The 20,843-nt window shown below is 42.9% G+C and overlaps 1 protein-coding gene and 1 long non-coding RNA gene across 6 annotated transcripts in view; one reads left to right on the forward strand and one right to left on the reverse strand.

Moving 5' to 3' along the window:
• Nucleotides 1-20,843, forward strand: part of LOC120060903 (semaphorin-4G-like) — a 76,328-nt gene that overhangs the window by 50,395 nt on the left and 5,090 nt on the right. For all 5 annotated transcript variants that reach the window (XM_039010331.1, XM_039010333.1, XM_039010330.1 and 2 more), the window contains 9 exons: nucleotides 3,872-3,965; nucleotides 4,104-4,217; nucleotides 5,700-5,854; nucleotides 14,127-14,302; nucleotides 19,096-19,234; nucleotides 19,619-19,841; nucleotides 20,082-20,197; nucleotides 20,298-20,452; nucleotides 20,771-20,832. In XM_039010331.1, coding sequence (XP_038866259.1) covers nucleotides 3,872-3,965; nucleotides 4,104-4,217; nucleotides 5,700-5,854; nucleotides 14,127-14,302; nucleotides 19,096-19,234; nucleotides 19,619-19,841; nucleotides 20,082-20,197; nucleotides 20,298-20,452; nucleotides 20,771-20,832 — 1,234 coding nt within the window. The remainder of the gene's footprint in view (nucleotides 1-3,871; nucleotides 3,966-4,103; nucleotides 4,218-5,699; nucleotides 5,855-14,126; nucleotides 14,303-19,095; nucleotides 19,235-19,618; nucleotides 19,842-20,081; nucleotides 20,198-20,297; nucleotides 20,453-20,770; nucleotides 20,833-20,843) is intronic.
• On the reverse strand, nucleotides 1,296-14,289 carry LOC120060905. Its single transcript, XR_005478282.1, has 4 exons — nucleotides 14,108-14,289; nucleotides 2,994-3,089; nucleotides 2,581-2,661; nucleotides 1,296-2,410 (listed from the first exon to the last, which is right to left on the reverse strand). It is a non-coding gene; the product is annotated as an uncharacterized LOC120060905 (long non-coding RNA).

Below are 20,843 nucleotides of genomic sequence, written 5' to 3' on the forward strand. Positions count from 1 at the left end.
GGAGGAGGTGAGGGCCCTCGGAGTGTGGTGTCAGGAAAATAACCTCACACTCAATGTCAACAAAACAAAGGAGATGATTGTGGACTTAAGGAAACAGCAGAGAGAGCAGCCCCCTATTTACATTGACGGGACAGTAGTGGAGAGGGTGGAGAGTTTTAAGTTTCTCGGCGTACACATCACGGACAAACTGAAATGGTCCGCCCACACAAACAGTGTAGTGAAGAAGGCGCAGCAGCGCCTCTTCAACCTCAGGAGGCTGAAGAAATTCAGCTTGTCACCAAAAACACTCACAAACTTTTACAGATGCACAATCAGGAGCATCCTGTCGGGCTGTATCACCGCCTGGTACGGCAGCTGCTCCGCCCATAACCGGAAGGCTCTCTAGAGGGTAGTGAGGTCTGTACAACGCATCACCGGGTGCAAACTACCTGCCCTCCAGGACACCTACACCACCCGATGTCACAGGAAGGCCAAAAAGATCATCAAGGACAACAACCACCTGAGCCACTGCCTGTTCACCCCGCTATCATCCAGAAGGCGAGGTCAGTACAGGTGCATCAAAGCAGGGACCGAGAGACTGAAAAACAGCTTCTATCTCAAGGCCATCAGACTGTTAAACAGCCATCACTAACATTGAGTGGCTGCTGCCAACATACTGACTCAACTCCAGCCACTTTAATAATGGAAAAATTGATGTAATCATCACTAGCCACTTTATATTATATAATGTTTACTTACCCTGCATTACTTATCTCATATGTATATACTGTACTCTATACCATCTACTGCATCTTGCCATCTTGATGTAATTAAATGTATCACTAAATGTATCACTAGCCACTTTAAACAATGCCACTTTATATAATGTTTTTATACCCTACATTACTCTTCTCATATGTATATACTGTACGCTATACCATCTAATGCATCTTGCCATCTTTATGTAATGTATCACTAGCCACTTTAAACAATGCCGCTTTATATGTTTTCATACCCTACATTACTCATCTCATATGTATATACTGTACTCTATACCATCTACTGCATCTTGCCTATGCCATTCGGCCATCACTCATTTATATATTTTTATATACATATTCGTATTTATTCCTTTACACTTGTGTGTATAAGGTAGTTGTTGTGAAATTGTTAGGTTATATTACTTGTTAGATATTACTGCATGGTTGGAACTAGAAGCGCAAGCATTTCGCTACACTTGCATTAATACCTGCTAACCATGTGTGTGACAAATAAATTTTATTTTATTTGATTCCTAGCTTCTGGGCCTGAGTAGCAGGCAGTTTACTTTGGGCACACTTTTCATCCGGACGTGAAAATACTGTCCCCTAGCCCGAAGAGGTTTTAACAGGAAGCCAGTTTAGAGAGGCTAGCACTTGAGTAACATGCTATTTCTTTTTGGTTCTAGTCAAGATTCTAGCAGCTGTGTTAAGCACTAACTGAAGTTTATTTAGTGCTTTATCCAGGTAACCGGAAAGTAGAGCATTGCAGTAGTCTAACCTAGAAGTGACAAAAGCATGGACTATGTCTACTGTGTGTGAATGATGAAAGAATCTTACCCTAGCTGGAGTTCCATTTGAGTGTGTGTGGTCACTTAGGCCTGCACATCAACCAGTACTGGGACCATTGAAGACTTTGGATACATGCTCTCAAAGTGCTGCTTGAATGTCTTCGGGTCTGCGTCTATAAAGGTCAAGTACAAAATGAATTAAGTTAACAATCTGTGGCTAAGATTGAATTCAAAGTTGACACAAATGATAAACTGAGCAATACGATGCAACAAATTACTACACAAATTACTACCACAAAGGCCAGTACATTAATTTACAAATAGATAGGACAGGGCAGGTGTGGACCAGTGATGCCTTGGCTGCAGTCTTCTGGTCTGCAGCCGCTCCCTTTATCTTCGCCAACCATCGCCTTGGCATCAGTCAACAAGTTCAACTTGAGAGTGGAGCGTGCGTTATATATCAATAACATCTACAGTATATGAATCCACCCCTGATTACAAAGCATACCTGATTACAAATCATAGCCTATCGCTGTGATTTGTTATGTTGATTATCAGGTATTAGAGTTGGGCTGGGACGAAACCCTTCACACACTCCTGCTCCTCTGGACTTCCTGCAATGACTGAAATATTACAGGAAGTGGAAACAGCTTTCCTAGTGGAGGTGATAAGACTCAGGCTCACCCATTGGTTCTGGAATAATGTTGGCAATTTGGCATCAATAACATGACAGTAATTCTACCTGAAAAACAAATGTGTGAATACCAATTCATTTAAAACTCACCAATGCAAATAGGACTAAATAAGGTTACATTACCTTTCCTTGTAGCTATACTAGTAATCTGCTGTCCAGAGGGTAACAGCAAACAGATCAATGTCTTCCTGCAGTAAAATAAGCACACTGTTGCCTCAAGACTAGCTAGATTACAGGTATTGTGTAAATTCAAAACTTGCCCTAGACAGTTCACAGAATTGTCAATTTAAACAAATTTACCCAATTTACTCATTACTAAATTTAGCTAACATTAGATAGTTAATCCAGATATTCTTACCTTTGCTTCGATTTGGCAGTCTCGTCCAGATCATCATGGCCCTGGTGAGTGACGTGAAGCTTGAGACAGGCATTTGTAGTTCTGTATGATAGCCACATTAGCAGCTAATTAATGTTTCATTTTTGGGGAATAAATACAGGGTTTATATATTGATAAAAGTCACGTTGTCCTAGATAGATTTACACGGTTGTCAAAACATCACACCAGGCAGTGGTGCAAAGTACTTAGGTAAAAATACTTTAAAGTACTACTTAAGTAGTTTTTGGGGTATCTGTACTTTACTTTACTATTTATATTTTTGACAACTGACAACTTACTTTTCCTTCACTATATTCCGAAAGAAAATTATGTACTTTTTACTCCATACATTTTCCCTGACACCCAAAAGTACTCATTACATTTTGAATGCTTACCAGGACAGGAAAATGGTCACACACTTATCAAGTTAACATCCCTGGTCAATTTCTACTGCCTCTGTGATGTCAGTGTTGGAATGTGCCCATGGCTATCTGTAAATGAAAAAAAAGAAAATTATGTTGTCTGGTTTGCTAAATATAAGGAATTTGAAATTATTTATACTTGTACTTTTACTTTTGTTACTTAAGTATATTTTAGCAATTACATTTACTTTTGATACTTCAGTATACTTAAAACCAAATACTTTGACTTTTACTCAAGTATAATTTTACTGGGTGACTTTCACTTTTACTAAGTCATTTTCTATTAAGGTATCTTCACTTGTACTCAAGTATGACAATTTACTCAAGTATGACTTTGGGTACTTTTTCGACCACTGAAGCCAGGGTAAGCCTACACAAAAGGGGCGGCAGGTAGCCTAGTGGTTAGAGTGTCGGACTTGTAACCGAAAGGTTGGAAGATCAAATCGCCGAGCTGACAAGGTAAAAATCTGTCGTTCCACCCCTGAACAAGGCAGTTAACCCAGTTAGGATGTCATTGAAAATAAGAATTTGTTCTTACTGACTTGCCTAAAGGTAAAATACATTTAAAAAAACACAGCCCTTATTTTGTAAGTAAGCATTTCACTGTTGTATTTGGCGCATGTGACAAATACACTTTGATTTGATTATTTTAAGTGTTTCTAAAACCCCTTATGGGAAAATTAAGGGTGTTAAATCGATTGGAACCATTTCTGTGTTTGACCGCTAGGTTTTATGGGTATTATGATTCATACTGTGCTCTATTAGCATGCTGGGTTACCTGCTTTGGTGATGGTTTTGATTTATATTCCCCTACTGTAGTTATTGATCCTCTCTCTTCTCTTTTCTATCAGGATGTGGAACGCTTCAGTTTCTCCTCTGGCTTCGAAGAGGGCAGGGACAGGTGTCCCTGCGACCCAGCCAAGGGCTACACCGGCCTCCTTGTGGGTAAGAACCCTAATCTACCCCCTGGGCTGCACTATTTTGCCCTAACCCACCACTAAGAATGAACTGAGAGAAACTCATCTATCCCCTGTTCTGTGTTCTCTCTCTTTGACCCCTCCATCTCTCTGGTCCTGATTGCAGACGGTGAGATGTTCTCAGCCTCCCAGTATGAGTTCCGCAGCTCTCCGGATGTCCGTCGGAACTTCCCTTTCCCCACTCTGAGGACAGAGGAGGCCCCCACCAGATGGCTGCTGGGTAAAGAGAGGCTGTCTTATAGACATTGGTTTCATTTTGTGGTTAGATCCCATAGACATTAAAACCAGTAGATAGTGACAGTGCTGACGTTATCCGCGTATTTCTAAAGAAAACTCCTGATGGGCAGAAGCATTTGAATTTGAAACGCGCCATATTGCTGAATGGGGCTGAATGGCACCAAAAACTATCTAAGGATCATGGTGAAAGTGGCCATAACTAGCAAAAGATCAAGGTCGATATAGTCATTTTTATCCTGCCTGATAGAGTTAACCTTAACGTCTATGGAGCCTTCTCGTAGCCTGCTGGTCCGTGATTGGTCTGTGTCAGCATGTGGTCCTGTGTGACGACAAATGTTGTTGTCAGAATGGATCACTAGTTACTTAAATGTCTCAATTTGTAGGGAACTTTATTCACCTTGGGGAGCCCAAAACGTCCATCTAAAAAAAATTGGTGTGCCAGTGTTCTGGCGATTGTAATTTATATAGGCTTTCTAGGGCAGACCAGGGTTTTTGGCACCACTAGGTTGCTACGCAGTAGCTGACCAACAGAGCTCTTGACTTCACGCTCCAGACCGGACCAGGGGCATAGCCTGAAATTCGTTTGTGTGTGGAGAAGCATTTTTATAATAATAATGTATTTTGTTTTTGTTTTTGCTCAATCTGATTGGGTGGGCCTGGCAGGGCCTGGCTCCCCAGTGGGTGGGCCTGTGTCCACCCAGACCCACCCATGCCTACGCCCCTGAACCGGACACTGTGGTCCTGCTTGATCCCTACAGCTATGCAATTTTGGAATACCAATGTAAACTGTAATTCTGATACATTATACTACAACTATATGGTACTAAGCAGACCTGGGTTCAAATACATGCATATTTAAATATTTGTATTTGAAATACTTATTTTCTGTGTATTTGAGTATTTTCAAATTTACTGGCCAAATCAACTATTTCTATTTTTCGGGGTCCCCTTGGGCTGTCCTGAACATGCAAGTTAAACTGGGTGGGGGCTTCAATGGGTAAAGTATTAGTATTTGAAAATACACTACTTCAAATAGAGTTAGTTGTAAATACATGACAATACATTCCAATTTCCAAATACATTCCGGCAATATTGAACTACTTGTATTTTCAAATAAACTTTGTCTAAATAATTGTTTTGAAATGTATATGAAAGTCATTAAAATGCAGTAAATATTATCAAATCAAATTATTTGAACCCAAGTGTGGTAGTAACTGTGGTACTGGCCGAAAATATAGGGCATTTAATATTCATTCCTTCATAATACAAGCTCTGCCTTCATCTTAGCATACTCTAATTCATATACTGTGGTTATCCTTGCTTTCCACCTACATTATCCTCTGTATCAGTAGGTGGCATGGTATGAGGATTACAATAACATTAATCTCTCCATAGTATGTGCTTTGCCAGGAGTTGGACAGAATGTACACAGTGTGATGATCTGTTTTTGTTATTGTGTGAGCAGAGGCGGACTTTGTGGGCTCGGCGCTGCTGAAGGAGAGTGTCAACAGCTCAGTGGGCGACGACGACAAGATCTACTTCTTCTTCACGGAGAGGAACCAGGAGCAGATGGCCTACCCCAGCCAGACCAGGGTGGCACGGGTGGCCCGCATCTGCAAGGTAGGCCTGAAGGGGGACATGTGTTATGGCATTAGGGGTTGCCCAACTCAATGGAGGGAGAAAGCAGAGAAATGGCTCAATAGCTGCAATGGAATGAATGGAACGGTATCAAACACAAGGAAACTCGAGGTTACTTGCGTAACCCAGGTTCTCTGGTATTAGGAGTGAGATATCTCACATGTGGGACTCACCTCAATCTCAGAAGCTTGAAGAACCAATTACACACGTACTGCCAAACCCTAAGGTCTGAAGAACTGCTGCTTGGCGAAGCATATCAAGCTAGCCAGATTTCCTTAACAGTTTGAACACAGCCCGCGACGCGGTTAGCCCTTGTGGTTGGGACCGCGGATATTCGCGGGCTTGTGGCTGATTTAAATCCCAGCTGTTTGTTGCTGTTTCCAACGGCCCTGCGAGCTGTGCTGGTTGGAACTGCGTGGAGTACCAGCGTTAGACTATGTCGCTACCAATGACAAAGACCAACACCATTGGGAATACCGTTGAGGACAGTGGTGTCTCTCTATCACAGGTGAAGGATCTTTTGAATGAACAAAAAGAGTTATACAAGCAGTTGTCACAACAACAAGAAAATAGCTTCAGGTGTGTCCAAATACTGGTGGAGTCAACTAATAAAAGAATGGACGATCTGACCAGAGAGTTCCAGGACCTGAAGAATAGTGTTCAGTTCTCCCAGGGTCAGCTCAATGAGTTTAACCAGGAGAACGGCAAGATGACCGCAAAGTCATTGAGAGAGGACATCAGCTCTGTATGATAACAATAACGGAGAAATCAGATCTCGAGGGACAATCAATGCGGAACAATATTGTTGTGGATGGAATTGCAAAATCTCCACATGAGACCTGGATGGAGTCTGAGGACAAAGTGAGGGAAATTATCAATGAGAAACTGAATATGAACCACAGGTAGATTGAGGTGGAGCGCGCCCACAGGACTGTAGAACCCACCTCTGGCCCAGGTGACAGGCACAGGCCGATAGTGTTCAAGTTCCTGAGGTTCAAGGACAAGGTAGCTGTTCTGAAAAGGGCCAAGAACTTGAGAGGAACGTATATCTTCCTCAACGAGGACTATCCTGAAGCTGTGCGCCAGAAGAGGAAAGAACTGATCCCATCCGTTAAAACTGCCAGAGTGCATGCGGACATTGCTTACATCCGCTATGACAGGCTCATTGTACACCCTCCCTCCCAAAAGCCTGGAAGTCATCAGAGAGCCAAGCCTGTGGGTTCGTAGCTTCAACTCCTCAGCACACACACACAGACTTACACACACCAACTGGTTGATGGACTGCTGAATAATGTTTTTTTTCTTGCTTTGTTTGCTCTTTTTCATATTATGTATATCTCTGATAAGTTACCCAGGAAAGGGCTAAAATGAGCCCATATTAATATATGTAGCCTTAGAAATAAATGTAATGAAATCAATAATTTGCTAACACCAGATAACATGAATATATTAGCCATTTCTGAGACTCACTTAGAAATTCCTTTGATGATACAGCAGTAGCAATACAAGGATCTAACATCTACAGAAGATACAGGAATGCCTATGGGGGAGGTGTTGCTGTATATATTCAGAACCGTATCCCTGTAATGCTTAAAGAATATATAATTTCAAGTGTTATTGAAGTGCTGTGGTTGCAGGTTCACCTGCCTTTAAAAAAAACTTTTACTCTCTTGGGCACCCTATGGGCTTGGGCCCAGCCCCCGACTCACACAATTGACCAGTCACATTTATTTATTATGCAGTTTATTTAAATTGTTTTATTAATCAGTTACCCAATTAAGGCAGGGCCCCTAAGTTACCCACGTGTGCCCCAACCTCCTCTCCTCCTCCCATCTGACGATAAGCAGAATGGCAGCAGGCAGCAGCAGGCTGTCTACACTCATTAAGAGTGGGGCGGCAGGTAGTCTAGTGGTTAGAGCGTTGGGCCAGTAACTGAAAAGTTGCTGGATCGAATCCCCGAGCTGACAAGGTGAAAATCGGTCGTTCTGTGCCTGAACGATAAGCAGAATGGCAGCAGCAGGCTGTCTACACTCATTAAGATTGGGGTAGTCTAGTGGTTAGAGCGTTGGGCCAGTAACTGAAAGGTTGCTAGATCGAATCCCCAAGGTGAAAATCGGTCGTTCTGCGCCTGAACAAGGCAGTTAACCCACTGTTCCCCGGTAGGCTATCACTGTAAATAAGAAATTGTTCTTAACTGACTTGCCAGGTTAAATAAAAATATATAAATAAAGTGACAATATACAATAAACAGAGAGTAGCAGCAGTGTAAAAAGAGGGTGGGGGAGGACAATATATGATCAATACAAGTGGATGTCACAGACCCAACACTATTGGTATGCACTCTGCTATTTAGTAGAGTGATAACCTGGGTCATATTCAGGGCTGGACTAATGCAGAGGCTTGCCGGGTCCCAAGAGGAAGCAAAGAAAAAAAATTGTAATAAAAATAAAGGAATATATTATATGTGTAATATACAGTATATATATATTTTTTAACTGCAACCGCAGGAAGATTCAGAAGCCCGCCCTTTTTTTATTGAATCTTTAAGTCAGTTAAGAACAAATTCTTATTTACAATGACGGCCAAACCCTAAACCAGACGACGCTGGGCCAATTGTGCACCGCCCTAAATCATAGCCAGTTGTGATACAGCCTGGAATCAAACCAGGGTTTGTAGTGACGCCTCTAGTACTGAGATGCAGTGTCTTAGTCCGCTGCGCCACTCGGGAGCCCCAAAACTCTACCTACACTACAGTTCAAAAGTTTGGGGTCACTTAGAAATGTCTTTGTTTTTGAAAGAAAAGCATTTTTTTGTCCATTAAAATAACATCAAATTGATCAGAAATACAGTTTAGACCTTGTTAATGTTGTAAATGACTATTGTAGCTGGAAACTGATTTTTAATGGAATATCTACATAGGTGTACAGAGGCCCATTATCAGTCACCATCACTCCTGTGTTCCAATGGCACGTTGTGTTAGCTAATCCAAGTTTATCATTTTAAATGGCTAATTGATCATTAGAAAACCCTTTTGCAATTATGTTGCATAGCTGAAAACTGTTGTTCTGATTAAAAAAGCAATAAAACTGGCCTTTAGACTAGTTGAATATCTGGAGCATCAGCATTTGTGGGTTTGATTACAGGCTCAAAATGTCCAGAAACAAAGCACTTTCTTCTGATGCTCACCAGTCTATTCTTGTTCTGAGAAATTAAGGCTATTCCATACGAGAAATTGCCAAGAAACTGAAGATCTCGTACAACGCTGTGTACTACTCCCTTCACAGAACAGCGCAAACTGGCTCTAACCAGAATAGAAATAGGAGTGGGAGGCCCCGGAGCACAACTGAGCAAGAAGACAAGTACATTAGCGGGTCTAGTTTGAGAAATATACGCCTCAAAAGTCCTCAACTGGCAGCTTCATTAAATAGTACCCACAAAACACCAGTCTCAACGTCAACAGTGAAGAGGCGACTCCGGGATGCTGGCCTTCTAGGGATCCAAATAAACCAATAAACCCAGAGACAGAGTTAGTGTATTCATCTATGTTATTCCCAGAGACGGCCCGCGTGATCAAAACAGTCCTTTTGCATGGATTCCGGTTGGTCAGACCAGCGTTGAACAGACATTACCACGTGTGCTTCCTGATTTAACTTATGCCGATAGGTGGGGAGGAGCAGAATGGAGCCATGGTCTGATTTGCAGAAGGAGGGGGTGAAGGAGGGCTTTGTATCCCAAAAAAATTTCCTTACAAGTCCCCGGCGACAACGGATGCGGCCTTGAGATATGCTGTTTCCAATTTGTTCAAAGTCCTGTGTAATTCCATGAGTGCCAGCGTGGTGTAGGCTTGGGGGGGGATGTACACAGCTGTGATACAAAAAGCTGTGAATTATCTGTTGTTTGTCTCACAGCTGTGAATTTTCTCGGAGATAATTGGTTTGGCATTTGATTGTGAGGTATTCCAGGTCAGGGGAACAGAAACTATTAAGGGTTTGTACATTCGTACAATCCCACCATGAGTCGTGGATCATGAATCATACTCCTCCGCCTTTGTTTTTCCCACAAAGTTATTTTTCCATGTCTGCGCGATGTATGGAAACACCACTGTTGCCAGGCTGTTAGCCTGATCAAGCACCTCCTCCATCAGCCAAGTCTCTGTAAAGCAGATTGTTACAGTCGCTCATTTCTCTCTTGTAGGAAATATGCGCTCTGATCTCACACAGTTTATTGTCCAGAGACTGTACATTAGCAAGTAATATAGTAGGAAGCGGAGGGTGGTTTGACCTTTTCCTTAATCGGACTAGAACCCCAGCTCACCCTTCTACGGCAGCGTCTTTATGAATAAAGGGCTCCTGTGATGAAAGGATTAAGTAGATTTTGTGGTGAGTAATCTCAGTAACACAACCCAGCCAAGCCACATTGCGTATTGACACCACGCCTGCTTAACCCGGAAGCCAGCCGCACCTTACACCTGGCGACCCTGTCAGCATGCATTGCGCCCGGCCCGCCACAGAAGTCGCTAGTGCGCGACGGGAACATCTCAGCTCGGCCAATTGTGCACCACCCCATGGGTCTCCCGGTGGCAGCCGGCTGTGACAGAGCCTGGACTCGAACCAGGTTCTCTAGTGGCACAGCTAGCACTGCGATGCAGTGCCTTAGACCACTGCGCCACTCGGGAGGCTGTCTTAGCTGCATTCGGAGGGGTTTCTTGGTGTGCCACTGTTGCCAGGCAGAGTAGAAGCCCACCAAGCCCGCTCCAATGGCAGTCTTTCTTTCTCTCCCCATTTCTCTCTCTCTCCACCCCATCCCCTTTCTCTCTTTCTCTCTCTCTCTCTTTCTCTCTGTCACTCTTTCTCCTCTCCCCCTCTCTTCCTCCCACTCCCCCCCCCCCCCTCTCTCACCACCTCATTTCATTGGAGATCAGCATGCCCAGAAACCACTCCTGGAGATACAGAAGGCTGTTTTTTTCACTCCTCCTCCTCTCTCTTTGGCTGTGCCTGGTGTAACTGTCATCTCCATTGTTTCATGCTTGCAGTACCCCTGTATACAAAAATGCAGCTTTCTGGGAATGGGGACATGTCTGCCCTGTGGAAGTGGTGATGGTGGGGGGTAGAATGTGATGGATCCAGCCCTAACTGGGCCACAGCAGCCCATGCAGATTTAAATCTGGGGGTGGAGGGGGGAGGGCTCGATTCACCCCAATGGCACAGTGGCAGTCGCCCATGATGATGACAGTTGTGGCGGCGACAGATCCGCAGACACAGAGTTCACATTAGTCGCTAGCCAGACTACAACTGGAGGCGTGCCACAGGTCTGTCTGCTTCTCAGCAAATCCCCAACCTCCTTTCCATTGGCAACCAGCATCTACGGTGTACGGTCTACCGCACAGCCATCCAGTTGCCAGATGTGGCATCCATGCTTGAGGCAGGCCTACTTGGCTAGCAGCCCAAAAAGCTATTGGCCATAGCTGAAAGAAATTCCACAAATTAACTTTTAACAAGGCACACCTGTTAAAACTTCTTTGTGATAGGGGGCAGCATTTTCAGTGAACTGCCTCCTACTCTGTCCCAGATGCTAATATATGCATATTATTTTACTATTGGGTATAAAACACTCTGAAGTTTCTAAAACTGTTTGAATGATGTCTGTGAGTATAACAGAACTCATATGGCAAGCAAAAACCTGAGAAAAAAATCCAAACAGGAAGTGAGAATTCTGAGGATGGTCGATTTTCAATTCAAATCCCAGTAAGATATGGATCTGTTTGCACTTCCTACGCCTTCCACTAGATGTCAACAGTCTGTAGAACGTTGAATGAAGCCTCTACTGTGATGTGGGGCCAGATGGGAGGTGTTTCAGTCAGTGGTCTGGCAGAGTGCCAGTTCTTGGTCATGCGCTTTCCAAATGATATCGCCTTGCGTTCCATTACTTCTGTAGACACAAAGGAATTCTCCGCTTGGAACGTTATTTAATAATTATGATAACAACATCTGAAGATTGATTCTCTACTTAGTTTGACAAGTTTATTCGACCTGTAATATAACTTTTTGAAGTTTTCGTTCGACGTTCGCCTGGATCTGCGCGAGCGTTTGGACATGTGTACTAAACATGCTAGCAAAAGTAGCTACTTGGACATAAGTAATGGACATTATTGAACAAAACAATGATTTATTGTGGAACTAGGATTCCTGGGAGTGCATTCTGATGAAGATCATCAAAGGTAAGGGAATATTTATTTCTGTTGACTCCAACATGGAGAAATGTTGTTATATCTGAGCGCCGTCTCAGATTATTGCATGGTGTGCTTTTTCCGTAAAGTTTTTTTGAAATCTGACACAGCGGTTGCATTAAGAACAAGTGTATCTTTCATTCTATGTAATACATGTATCTTTCATCAAAGTGTATGATGAGTATTTCTGTTATTAGATGTGGCTCTCTGAAATTTTCCGGATATTTTGGAGGCATTTCTGAACATGGCGCCAATGTAAACTAAGATTTTTGGATATAAATATGCACATTGTCGAACAAAACATACATGTATTGTGTAACATGATGTCCTATGAGTGTCATCTGATGAAGATCATCAAAGGTTAGTGATTAATTTTATCTCTATTTCTGCTTTTTGTGACTCCTATCTTTGGCTGGGAAAATGGCTGTGTTTTTCTGTGGCTATGTACTGACCTAACATAATTGTTCGGTGTGCTTTCGCCGTAAATCCTTTTTGAAACCAGACATGTTGGCTGGATTCACAACATGTGGAGCTTTATTTTGGTGTCTTTCATGTGTGATTTCATGAAAGATTGATTTTTATAGTAATATATTTGAATTTGGCGCGCTGCATTTTTTCTGGCTTTTGGCCAAGTGGGACGTTAGCGTCCCACATATCCCAGAGAAGTTAATTGAAATGGATTCCAGGTGACTACCTCATGAAGCTGGTTGAGAGAATGCCAAGAGTGTGCAAAGCTGTCATCAAGTGTAACGGTTGTCCTCCTCCTCTTCGGAAGAAGAGGAGGAGTAGGGATTGGACCAAAGCGCAGCGTTGTGATATGACATGATATTTATTAAACAAGACGAAAACTAAACACACTTGAGAATTTACAAAATAATAAACGAAGTCAACAGACCTGAACAAACTAACTTACATATACACGAAGAACGCATGAACAGGTACCGACGACACAAACGAACGAACAAACGAAACAGTCCCGTGTGGTGCACAGACACAGACACGGAAGACAACCACCCACAAACAAACAATGTGAAACAACCTCCCTATATATGGTTCTCAATCAGAGGAAAACGTAAAACACCTGCCTCTGATTGAGAGCCATACAAGGTCAATTAAACCTGACACTTAACATAGAACAAACAACACAGACTGCCCACCCAGCTCACGTCCTGACCCACTAAACACAACTATACAAAAGGAAAACAAGGTCAGGAACGTGACATCAAGGCAAAGGGTGGCTACTTTGAAGAATCTCAAATCTCAAATATATTTTGATTTGTTTAACACTTTTTGGGTTACTACAGTACATGATTCCATATGTGTTATTTCATAGTTTTGATGTCTTCACTATTATTCTACAATGTAGAAAATAGTGAAAATAAAGAAAAAGCCTTGAAAGAGTAGGTGTGTCCAAACTTTTGAGTGATGTGTGCTGTTTTGTGTTTGTTTAATTTACTTTGTTTACTGTGACTACTGTATTTTCTGAAGGATAAAGTACAGAGGCTGGGTAGAAATATTTTTTTATGAAAAACAGAAATGAAGCGCAACCCACTGGGCACAGACGTCAATTCTTTGTTGGTTGAACGTCATTTCATTGAAATGAAGTAGAAACAACATTGAATCACACAATATGTTTCCAGTGGTGATGTATTAAAACCCCGACAAACAAAGAGACGAGAAGTCTCTGCTCTAAATGAGGTGCACAATCTGCCCATTCAGGCTTCTTCTCAATGCCATCGCCTCCGAGCACCTCCTCTGCTGTTGCTGCTGCTGCCCGAAATACAATTAGAGTAAATATGCTCAAGTAGGCACACTGTGAGCCAGAACCAAACACTCTCATACAGTGGTACTTGGTAATGCTTCTAGTGTGTAGTGGGGTTGTGTTAGTGTGTGTGTGCACCTGTCTCTGTGTGTATAATGTATGAGTGTGTGGTATAGGTATGTATGACCATGAGCAAACCTGTGTTGATGTGCGTTTGTGTGACTCTGATGACCTGTTTATCTCTAACCTCGCTCTCCTCCCTCCAGGGTGACTGGGGGGGCCAGAGGACCTTGCAGAGGAAGTGGACGTCCTTCCTGAAGGCCAGGCTGGTGTGCTCCGTTCCTGACTACGAGCTCCACCTCAATGTGCTGCGTAGCGTCTTCGTACTGGAGGGCCCGGATGTACACAGCACCGTCTTCTACGGGATCTTTGGCCTGGAATGGTAAGAGGATGGAGCAATGCGAGTTGTTTACCATACTGCTACTGGCTTGATACTGTTGTATGGTCATACACTCACAACTTAGTATGCAGAGATTTGTTGTCTGTTGACTAGTGTAAGTAGATGTCAAGCCAAGGTATAGAGTAGCTGGCAGCAGTGGTGTTTGTGTTTTGTGCTGATATGCAGAGTCATGCTGCATCCAACTGTCCTAACGGGACTGAGAATCAGATGAAAGGTAAAAACAGCAAAAAATAGCATTCTCACGCTCACTGGCTCTCTTCTCCTTTGTATTGGGACTCTCTCTCTCCCCCTCTCTCTCTCACTCACTGGCTCTTATACTGTCTTGCTCCCCCCCATTTATGGCATACTAAAGTGCACCTGTGTGAGTTAATCCTGTCACCATGTGTGTGACTTGAGTGAGTAAGCCAGACTCTATTTTTCAGCAGAGAGGAAGAGGCGAAGAGAGAGGGCTCACTCTCGCCAAAATCTGTCCAGAAGAAGCCCAATGCTTTTCTATGGGCATAATATGTAGACCTAAACCTTTCCCTCCTTTGGGACAGGATCTCGTCATTATATACAGAGGTCTGGTTTCAGCCTCTTGCAAATTGGAAAGAAAAGTTGGCGGGTGCACTGTTAGGATGCTGGTTTCCCCTAAACTAAATTGATGTTTTGTCAAAATTTATATAATTACTCCTGTCTAAATAAAAACATTCAAAATACTTCAGAGAGCATGACTTAGCCACACAATTTATATAGTTTTTCCCCCCGTGGATTGTTTTAAATCACAAGTGTGTAGGCCTATGCCTATTTGGGAATCCCGCAATTTGGTCAGCGCACGTGGCAATATGTCTAGCTGATTGAGTTGCGACTGTCAGTGAAAAGTATCTCAAATATGTGTGACGATAATGTGTCTTGAGTATCATTTCAAATATTGCAACAAGAAGAAGAGGGATGTGTGGCGAAGCGTAGGCCGGCATTGTAAATAAGAATTTGTTCTTAACTGACTTGCCTAATTAAATAAAACAATTCAAAAATTCATGCACTCAACTCTCCAGAATGGGCTCAGCTGTCTCCCGCTAATCCTTGCACGTTTATTGTTTCATTGTGTGTAACGGTGTACGCTGAGAGTCGGGAAGCAAGTACAGTTGTGGCCAAAAGTTTTGAGAATTACACAAATATACATTTTCACAAAGTCTGCTGCCTCAGTTTGTATGATAGAAATTTGCATAAACTCCAGAATGTTATGAAGAGTGATCAGATGAATTGCAATTAATTGCAAAGTCCCTCTTTGCCATGCAAATGAACTGAATACCAAAAAAACATTTCCACTGCATTTCTGCAGAAGGCTTCAGGGCGCCCAAGGAAGTCCAGCAAGCGCCAGGACCATCTCCTAAAGTTGATTGAGCTGCGGGATCGGGGCACCACCAGTACAGAGCTTGCTCAGGAATGGCAGCAGGCAGGTGTGAAAGCATCTGCACGCACAGTGAGGCGAAGACTTTTGGAGGATGGCCTAGTGTCAAGAAGGGCAGCAAAGAAGCCACTTCTCTCCAGGAAAAACATCAGGGACAGACTGATATTCTGCAAAGGTACAGGGGTTGGACTGCTGAGGACTGGGGTAAAGTCATTTTCTCTGATGAATCCCCTTTCCGATTGTTTGGGGCATCCGGAAACAAGCTTGTCCGGAGAAGACAAGGTGAGCGCTACCATCAGTCCTGTGTCATGCCAACAGTAAAGCATCCTGAGACCATTCATGTGTGGGGTTGCTTCTCAGCCAAGGGAGTGGGCTCACTCACAATTTTGCCTAAGAACACAGCCATGAATAAAGAATGGTACCAACACATCCTCCGAGAGCAACTTCTCCCAACCATCCAGGAACAGTTTGGTGACGAACAATGCCTTTTCCAGCATGATGGATCACCTTGCCATAAGGCAAAAATGATAACTAAGTGGCTCGGGGAACAAAACATAGATATTTTGGGTCCATGGCCAGGAAACTCCTCAGACCTTAATCCCATTGAGAACTTGTGGTCAATCCTCAAGAGGCGGGTGGATAAACAAAAACCCACAAATTCTGACAAACTCCAATCATTTATTATGCAAGAATGGGCTGCCATCAGTCAGGATGTGGCCCAGAAGTTAATTGACAGCATGCCAGGGCAGATTGCAGAGGTCTTGAAAAAGAAGGGTCAACACTGCAAATATTGACTCTTTGCATCAACTTCATGTAATTGTCAATAAAAGCCTTTGACACTTATGAAATTCTTGTAATTATACTTCAGTATTCCATAGTAACGTCTGACAAAAATATCTAAAGACACTGAAGCAGCAAACTTTGTGGAAATTAATATTTGTGTCATTCTCAAAACTTTTGGCCACGACTGTACATTTAATTAATAAATGCACAAACCAAGAAACACGAACAGCGCACCGACATGAAACAGATACAGGAACAACGACGTCTGGGGAAGAAACCAAAGGGAGTGACATATATAGGGCAGGTAAGCAAGGAGGTGATGGAGTCCAGGTGAGTGTCATTATGCGCCTAACGCTGGTGACAGGTGTGCGCCATAACGAGCAGCCTGTTGACATAGAGGCCGGAGAGAGAGCACACGTGACATTGTGTCAATTGTTTGCCCTTTGATGGTTTATTTTTGATAAATTCCCTTTTACATATGTCACCAGTAGGCCTAGTAAATGTACCATTAATCCCTCATACAGTACATACATTTCTGTTAATGCATATATTAATTAGGCTACAGTCATTTATCGTTCTCATTTCTTGGAGTGGAAAAGATGTTTGAGGAGTTCACAGCCGGCTATACTTGTGGGAAACAAGCTTTGGTTTATGTCATAACCATTACGAGTTTTGTAAATCTTTTCATTTGTCTTTTGTTTGGAGTGCTCCGAAAGCAATGGTTTCTCTGTCATAATTCTGAGCGCGCGCGCCTGAGCACGGATAGAAGTATGCCTACCTGGTCTGCTGCATGCGAATGTAGGTGTCACGTTCCTGACCTATTGTTCCTTTTTCTGTTATTTATTTAGTTGGTCAGGGCGTGAGTTGGGGTGGGTTGTCTTTGTGTGTTTTTTGTATTGTCTAGGGCACAGGTGTCAAACTCATTCCACGGAGGGCCGAGTGTCTGCGGGTTTTCGCTCCTCCCTTGTACTTGATTGATGAATTAACATCACTAATTAGTTAGGAACTCCCCACACCTGGTTGTCTAGGGCTTTATTGAAAGGAAAAACCAAAAACCTGCAGACACTAGGCCCTCCGTGGAATGAGTTTGACACCCCTGGTTTAGGGGGTTAAGTAGAGTAGATGGTTTAGTGTTCAGTGTAGGTGTCTAGGAAAGTCTATGGTTGCCTGAATTGGTTCTCAATTAGAGACAGCTGGTTATTGTTGTCTCTGATTGGGAGCCATATTTAAGGCAGCCATAGGCTTTAGCTGTGGTGGGTAATTGTCTATGTTGAACGTTTGTTGCTTGTCAGTGCACTTACGTTATTTAGCTTCACGGTCGTTTGTTAGTTTGTGTATAGTGTTCGTTTTGTGTTTTCTCTCTCTTCTCAATAAAAGAAGATGTATTTTCCACACGCTGCGCCTTGGTCCTCTCTCTCTCACGAAGACGATCGTGACAGTAGGGAAAGTGCCCATTTGGCAATGTCTGATTTCTGATTGTCTTAACTAACCACGTACACCACTAATAAGCTGAGCTTCTCAGTATTTTTTTCTTCACCTCACACATTGTTACATCCATTGCGAATGATAGTTCCTCAGTATTTGAAATATCTTTCCAACACTCCTGGCCTCGATAATCACCAAGCCTCGGTGTGAAAGGGCAAAATATGATGATCCCATATATCCGGGCTGGTTCTAGTTGATGATTTGATACAATGTTGCACTGCACTAGCAATAGCTCAAGTCAAGACAAGATAGATAGAAACAAGGTAGAGAGTGGACTGTGATTGAAAGAATCAGAATTTTCATCATCTGTTTTATTTGTCGGCTTTAGGCCTATGTATTTTACTTAAATGACAATGAAAGTTATAGACCTACTGCTGCATTGGCCTATAGGCTATCTCTGAGTTATATGCACTAATTTCTTTAGCCGCCAATGTACCACCGTGTATCAAGTATGGTGCTCTGGCCTTAGTTGAACTTTAACCTTTAGATTTTTATCACGTGAAAAGAATCTGTTCCACAAAAATGTGCATAATAAAACAATTTCTTTCACTCAGATCGGTAGAAATGGTAGGACAAATTGTAAGCTTCCCCAAACTTGAAACTCACGAGCTGCCCATGGTCTTTACTATGTCATGCAAGCGCTTGCACACAGGAAGTCCTGTGAGAGAACTTGCCTGGCTATGGATATCAGAGGGCCATCCAACTGATTCGTTCTGGTGCCGGCACCTGAGCACAAGACTAACGTGCACATTGAATGCAAGTAAAGCATAAGCTTACTACTGAGATAAGACGACCTTACCCCTGTCAGTGACATACTCCCATCTCCCCATATCCCTGTTGTAGACAAAGTGAAAGACAGAAACAAGAAAATATTACTGTTGCCCAAAACCAAACTTCCACTCCCTTTCCCACCCACCACAGCTTTCAGCTTTCAGTGAATGATCAACTAAAACCTAACCAAAGTCTATTAAAATGTTCCCTCTTGGTGAGTGCTCGTGGATTTAGACATTCGATCTGGGTGACAGGTGGCATTTACTTTCCAAGAGAACAAACGCTTCAATGTTGACATAACGTTGAATTATTAATCTCCGACTTTGTGCATTTTTTTCTCTCGCAGGAAAAATATCAAGGCATCTGCGGTGTGCCAGTACTCCTTCACAGATATTCAGAGGGCCTTCGAGGGGCCTTACATGGAGGTGCAGGATTCCAAATGGAGGGAATATACAGGGAAGGTTCCAGTACCAAGGCCTGGCTCTGTAAGTCTCTAGTAATACCCCTCTATTTCCCTGCTACATAAAACCTTATGCCTCCCTCTCTCCCCTTGCCCACATTACATACTATCTTTGGAATCAATCTCAATACTCTCTACACAGTGTCCTCCTTTCCTCATCTTCTTTCCTGCATCTAGAAAGATTGAATTGGTGAAAGCAGTATTTAGACACGGTTTTCACCAATTCAGTCTTTCTATAGTTATTTTATATGCTAACGTATGGAAGGAGAGGAGAAGAGGAAGGCCATTAATGCTATTGAGGTGCACCCTTGTCTCTATTTCTGTCTCACTCACTCTTTTCTGATCTATATTGACTGCTCTCTCGCTCTCTCTTTCCTTCTCCGACCTCTGTCGTTCTCTCACTGCCCAGTGTATTACAGACATGCACAGGTCCCAGGGCATCAACTCGTCCCGTGACCTCCCAGACAACGTGTTAGCCTTTGCGAGGCAGCACCCCCTGATGTCCACCCAGGTCCACCCCATAGGAGTGCACCCCCTACTGTTCAAGAGAAGTGTCAATTACGTAAAGATGGCCGTGCACAGGGTGGCAGCCCTGGACGGACACGTCTACACAGTGCTCTTCTTGGGAACTGGTGAGTCTGGCTTGAATTTATAATGCATAAACATAGTACATAAGGAATAGTTGAATACTTAATTAACTTATTTAACTTAAGTTTTTTCTTGTATTAATGTTATACGAATGTTTTATGAGAGCTATCAATGTTATATGAATGTTATGATGGTTATATGAATGTCATATGAAGGTTATATATACGTTGTATGAAGGTTATATGAATGTTGAGAGAACATTATATGTCTGTTTTTCCCTGCAGATGAGGGTTGGCTGCACAGGGCTGTGGAGATAGGAGGTCAAATGCACATCATAGAGGAGCTGCAGCTGTTTGTGAACCCTCAGCCTATAGACAACATGGTCATCTCACAGGCACAGGTATTACCCATGGCACATACATGCTTATAAAGCATTATACCTGTTGTCTTTGAGTACAGTGTTATCAAAATTGTATTGAACATAATTTATCCATCAACAGGGAAGTATCTATGTGGGCTCAAACTCTGCAGTGCTCCAGGTCCCCTTGTCCTCTTGCCAGCGCTACACGTCTTGTTTCGACTGTGTTTTCGCCCGGGACCCCTTCTGTGGCTGGGACGGGGCGCTGTGTGTGAAAATTTCCTCACGCACAAACAGGTGAGGGCAGGCACACACACACACACACACACACACACACACACACACACACACACACACACACACACACACACACACACACACACACACACACACACACACATTTTATTAGAAGAAGCTATCGTTCTTTTCTATCAATGGTCTCACCATAATATTTTTCATGTTGACTTCAGAATAGTTGTTCTATTTTCTGTGTTATTCCATATACTGTACAGTACATTTATAATACCAATCAAGTTACTCCTGTTTAACTTTGTACTGTTTCTGTGTGCCTGTGAGTAATAAATGAGAACTGACATTCTTCTGGCTCCTATTCAGGTCCAATCTAACCCAGGATATACAAGGAGGGAAAAGAGGCTGTGACAACAGCACAGGAGCTGGTATGAACTGA

The sequence above is a fragment of the Salvelinus namaycush genome, chromosome 16, assembly GCF_016432855.1.
Source record: "Salvelinus namaycush isolate Seneca chromosome 16, SaNama_1.0, whole genome shotgun sequence".
Lineage (NCBI taxonomy): Eukaryota > Metazoa > Chordata > Actinopteri > Salmoniformes > Salmonidae > Salvelinus > Salvelinus namaycush.